Consider the following 5,885-nt stretch of genomic DNA (forward strand, 5'->3'; position numbering starts at 1 on the left):
CCTTCCACCAGCTATGCACTGATCTGCCTGTACAGAGAAGTACAGAGACATAATGGTAATGTCACTGGCTGTACAATAAGGTATATATTGAAGTCCTGTAAAAATATCACTAGCTTGTTGATGAGCGGGAAGAGAAGGAACCATGTTGTGAAATGTACCAACAACATGATGTCCTCTACGCAGGAACATCAGACTTTGCATAGAACACTACTACTAGTTAAATGCGCCCCTAGGAACATTACTATCCACTTAAAGCATAGAGGCAAATGGCAGTGTTAATTTTTTTTAATAGACTTTTAAATTCAAATGTTCTAATCAATTAAGCATGGACACGGGCAACAATGAACAGCTGGAAAAAGTTCAAGTATCATTCAATGCAAAATAATAAAATATTTTTGCTGCTCTTTACTTAAAATAGTTTTTTAAGTAAAGAATTACTTTTAGAAGAAAAAAAAGTTCCTCATGTTTAAAGAAAGGGAAATATGATATTATAGTAATGCAAAGCATGCTTTTAAAGTTCCTACAAAGTCCTCGATTTTTTTCAGCACTAATTAGCCCTAACATCATATGAGTATAATTTTTATGTGTGTGTAGCAAGCTTTAAGAACAACTTTTTCAGTAAGTCCCATAGACTCTCGTACCCCTTCCTGTGCTTTCAGTGTTATTCATCTGCACACGTTTTTGCAGGTTATTATTCATTGCTGATATACGAGCTTGCCATTTTAAAACTGGTAGAGCCCCTTTCCCTCAGGAGTTCACTGAGATTTGTGGCTTAGACGTTTTCTCACTCTGCTGTTTTTGTGGCTGTTTTCAATGTTATCGTTTTAATGGAACGCTAAACACTGCATTAGCTATATGGAAGCATGCTAAATTTATTCCTTCCATTTTAAAAAGAGAAGGAGGAAGCGTGATACCTTGTAAATTTTAAAGCTACCCTCATTTTTTACAGTAAATGTTTTGTGTGTGCTACATGTTCCTCCTCCAGGACGGAGTAGTCTGAAGTAATAAAGATCACACTGTTCTTCACATTCTTAGGCCTGACATTTTCTCCCTGTACACTATGGTGCAGAACTACTTAGTAATTGTGAAATTTTACATACATCTATTGCCAGAGAGGTTAGTTAAAGGGAATGTATTTTTATATCAACTTTTGCCTGGCATATATATAAAAAATTGTTTTCTGTTGTATGATCTCTTGCCTTGTGTTGAGTCTTTCTTCTGTTGCCATTGGTTCCTTGGTAAATCTTCAGTTGGTTGGGTTTCTTGTATGAACATTTGTTCAACATATCTTGGAACTTTACAGATGTATATATAGGACAAGGGATCAGTCTAATTTTTGTGTGGTGAGGCTTCCCTGGCAGAATCCACTTGTTAGCTATTCACCCGTACCCCAAGGACAATATCTTCTGTGGTTGCACACTATAAATAAAGCATGTGGCTCTTGGAAACGTCTTTTCTGAGGCAGTAGATTGTATGGTCAGAATACCATGTATACTGGAATACAGAAGATTGCAAGAAATAGAAGTACCTAAAAAAAACACAAAATTCTCCAAACATCTCAGTCATAGCCACACTATGATAAAGTCAAGTTGCAAGTATTAACTAAAATATCAAAAACTTTTTTAAAGACTGCATATCCCTAAACTTTACATAGTGATAATGACTGGTGGGTGTGTAACACAGGAACCGTGGAGTTACCACTAGAAGAAAAATATGTATGCTATGCTCCAGAAAGAATGGTATTGGAGCTTGATAACAAACTTCTAGTGGTCAAGCTTCAGGGTGCTGACAATAAAAATAGTGTTTATCTGTAAAGTCTATAGAGTGGTTTTGCATATCATAACAGGACTAAATAAATTCAGTTTCAAATGGTTTTATTTATTAGCATACCAATAACCCCTAGTGAGAAAGCCAAAGGGGTTGTTCTGTATGTAATGTTGAAAAAGGGGACCTCTGACCATTAAATGCCTGATGAAAAAGACTGCATTGCTCTGTACAATATTAATTAAAAGGTAATACATTTAGAAATAAATCTACTGTTTTTCTTTAGGGTCAGTGTGATAATGAGATGGTAGGGGCAGCCTAAAAGACAACACTAATGGTAATACCTAGAAATATTATTAGCATATATGCCTGCATGTATTACCTGTTGGATCTAAACAGGTGGTCTCATTCGGTGGTATTCTACCTTATTCCTTGAAGTCCAGGATCCACATACTTTTTAGTATACAGTGTTCCCTCGCCACTTCGCACTTCATGTTTTGCGGCTTCAGTGCTTCGCGGGTTTTCTGTACATACCACAGGCTCTCATAAAGGCGCGTCATTGGTGCGACATCCACCAATGAGAGTACGAGTCTTGTCTCGAATACTGTACAGTATTTTAGTGTTGTGCTGGCGATAACTTGTTTTGTTTAAGCGATAACTTTTTTATTACTTAAGCCTTTATAATGCCGCCTAAGCGCTGTGCCCCTGCGAAAGCTTCCTCCGGGGCGCCCAAGAGGAAGAAGATGATGACCATCAGCGAAAAAGTGAAACTTTTAGATATGATCAAAGAGGGCAGAAGTTATGCAGCTGTAGCACGCCATTACGGGGTGAATGAATCTACAGTGCGATACATCAAGAAAGAGGAAGCAAACATCCGCAAAACTGCTTCAATAACCTTCAATAAAGAAGCAAAACGTGTGGTAACTCCACGTAATAAGAGAATTGTGAAAATGGAAGCTGCACTGGCATTGTGGATTGCTGATTGCAGGAAAAAGACAGTGAGTTTGGACACTAATATGATCAGGACAAAGGCCAAAGCTCTCTACGACCAAATCTTGCCCGATGACGACAATGAAGAGGCTAAAGAAGGTGCTGACGAACCTCAAGCCAGTACTAGTGCTGCCAGGAGTGATTCGCCTCCTCAAGGACAAGGCTTTTCAGCCAGCAAAGGCTGGTTCGAAAAATTTCAAAAAAGATACGGCCTCAGAAACGTGCTTCTGTATGGTGAGGCTTCCTCTGCTGACAGGGATGCTGCTTGTCGTTACGTGGAGGAAGAGTTCCCCAACCTCATCAGTGAGGGAGGCTACCTCCCTGAACAAGTTTTTAACATGGATGAAACAGGCCTTTTTTGGAAGAGGATGCCTTCGCGTACATTCCTCTTCAAGGACGAAGTGAAGAGGCCAGGCTTCAAGGCTCACAAAGACCGTGTGACTGTCATCATGGCTGGCAATGCTGCGGGTTTTATGCTTAAGCCAGGCCTTATTTATAAAGCCAAAAAACCACGGGCATTAAAAAACAAAAATACGGCTCTGTTGCCCGTGTTCTGGATGCATAACTCCAAGGCCTGGATAACGAAAGCTCTGACCCATGAATGGTTCTTCCATTGCTTCATTCCCCAGGTGAAGCTGTATCTGGCTGAAAAGGGGCTCCCCTTTAAGGTCCTTCTCCTGATGGACTGTGCGGGAGGCCATGCAGCGGACCTGCAATATGACGGTGTGCAGATAGAGTTTCTGCCCCCGAACACTAAATCTCTAATTCAGCCGATGGATCAAGGTGTCATTCGTGCCTTTAAGGCACTCTACACTCGCTCCACGATGGAGGGCCTCATCTCGGCAGTTGACGATGCCAATGACGAATTCACCTTGAAAGCATACTGGCGCAGTTATGACATTGCCTCATGTTTGTCTAATATTCAGCAAGCATTAAAGGACATGAAGAGTGAGACCATAAAGTCTAGCTGGAAGAAATTATGGCCGAACGTGGTGCACGACCATCCAGGCTTCACTCCTGAAGAAGTTCATCACTCAGCCGTGGAGAAGGCGGTGAGGCTGGCTCACATCATAAAGAATGAAGGATTTGTCGACATGACGGAAGAAGACATCGGCGCCCTTATCGATTGCCACTCGGACCCACTGACCGATGAAGACCTCCTTGAGATGACAAAGTCTGCAAGTGAGGAAGAAAACAAAGAGGAAGACGAAGAAGAAACTGAAAAGCGTGGCCTTACCCTGGAGAATCTGCAACAATTGTGCAACATGGCAAGAGCGATGCAACAATTTGCACAAGACACTGACGACAATATGGTTCGAGCTGTCGATTTCAGCAATCGTGTTGATAGGGTTATGTCCTTGTACAGGGGAATTTTGAAGGAAAAGAAAAAACAAAGACAACAACTACCCATCACCATGTTTCTCTCCAAGGTAAAGCCCCCGGCTCTACCGTCAGCGCCTCCAGCAGAAGAGTCTCCGAGTGAGCCTAAAGCTTCTATGAGTCAAGTGAGAACCTCTCCTCCGCCACCAACACAAGACTCTTCGCCTCTCTCAGAAAGCAACGTTTATTAATGTTTATTACGGTATGTATAAGGTTTTGTAATTAACCTTATTAATTAGCACCGACACGTTTAAGTAAATACGTACACAGTACTGTTGTAATTTTTGTCTTAAATGTGTAAAGTATAAGTACTGTTTACGTATGTAAAACATTGTTGTACCCGCATACACGAAAATTCCTAGGGGGAAATCCTACTTCGCGGTTTTTCAGCTTTCGCGGAAGGTTCTGGTCCCCTTTAACCGCGAAAAACGAGGGATCACTGTACAAAGACAGCAATACATTTATTAAGGTATTATTTACAAAGAGTCAGAAAATGTTCATAGGTCAGTCATGGCTTATATGTGGCCCTAGAGTTGGACAGCCCTGGTACAAAAGAAATACATGCATCTCTTTAGAGAAATGCAGATTCTTTACAGGCACTCAATAAAAAAATGACAGCTTGTGAAGGAACAGGTTGGTCCTTGTTCTTCCCCTTTGTACTTCCATGACTCTTGGGAAGTGAGTGGTTTTAGAGGGCACTCATTGATGAACCAGTAAAGAAGCAAAAGAACAATAAAGATGCAAACCATATAAATATTTTTTTTAGGACGCCTGACTGCTTTATGTGCAGGTATTTCATTCACAGCAGCAGTTTAGGCACTGGACTAATGACAGGGTAACACAACTATACTATAGCAAAAATAAAATCTAATTAGTATTACCAGACTCTAGGTACAAACTTTGGAGAGACACAGATTTTCTTGATTGTTCATGTTGTTGAAAAATAAAAGCACTATATTAAACTACATGGTTAACATTATTAACCGATAAGTATGTCAATTGAAGTTATATTAATGCTTGAGCTCCCATGTGGCATATTTGCTGAATAATTTTGGTATTGGATTGTGATTCACTCCACCATGCCAATTAAGATGACCAATAGTAGTAGAATTGGCCAAAGTATACTCAGCAGAAGTGGAAACGCACACTGGCATAAGAAAGGATCCTCATCATAAATGTGACTACAGTAGTGATGTCTAGTAAAATGCTATTGGTTGGATAAATGTTCATTAAGAAAGCAATTAGTTGTAGTTGTCAGCTATATACAGAACCATTTTAATGATGCTATTAACATGTCTATCAGTATCTGCATTGTTATTTATAGTGCCTAGCCTCTGCCACTTGGATGTCACCTTATCGCTGGTGTAATATTTGCTGCCCAGGCTGAGCTGGAGGAACTGTTATACATGTCATAAAGTACTGGCTGATAATTAGTTATTACAAATGTCTTAATGAAGACCAGCCATTCTATCCCTTTACAATAGGAGTATATATATATTAAATATATTATAAAATTCATGAGGGTTTTGTTGATAAAAATAATAGCTAAACTGTATTTTGAAATGCAGCAAGAGTAAGCACCTGCTATACCTGGTATAATGTGTCTTCCTTCATTGGCCCTATGATTTCTATCTTGGGCAATCCTGCTAATCCTTCTGGATTGTGGGCGGATATCTTCTTTTACTGGCAATGTGTTCCATCAGAAGTTCATTCTCTTAAAAAAATCTCTAAATCCTTTGGTAAAGCTGCCT

General features: G+C 39.9%; 1 protein-coding gene across 1 annotated transcript; it reads left to right on the forward strand.

Annotated features, from left to right (window-relative positions):
- Nucleotides 1–2,447: 2,447 nt before the first annotated feature.
- Nucleotides 2,448–4,325, forward strand: LOC140332058 (tigger transposable element-derived protein 1-like). Its single transcript, XM_072413355.1, has one exon. The coding sequence runs from the start codon at nt 2,448–2,450 to the stop codon at nt 4,323–4,325; it is 1,878 nt and encodes a 625-aa protein (XP_072269456.1).
- The last annotated feature ends 1,560 nt before the right edge of the window (nt 4,326–5,885 follow it).

The sequence above is a fragment of the Pyxicephalus adspersus genome, chromosome 5 (assembly GCF_032062135.1).
Source record: "Pyxicephalus adspersus chromosome 5, UCB_Pads_2.0, whole genome shotgun sequence".
NCBI lineage: Eukaryota > Metazoa > Chordata > Amphibia > Anura > Pyxicephalidae > Pyxicephalus > Pyxicephalus adspersus.

Excerpts from the sequence above, each read along its gene's own strand:
- LOC140332058 (XM_072413355.1), top strand. The coding sequence starts at position 2,448 with ATGCCGCCTAAGCGCTGTGCCCCTGCGAAAGCTTCCTCCGGGGCGCCC.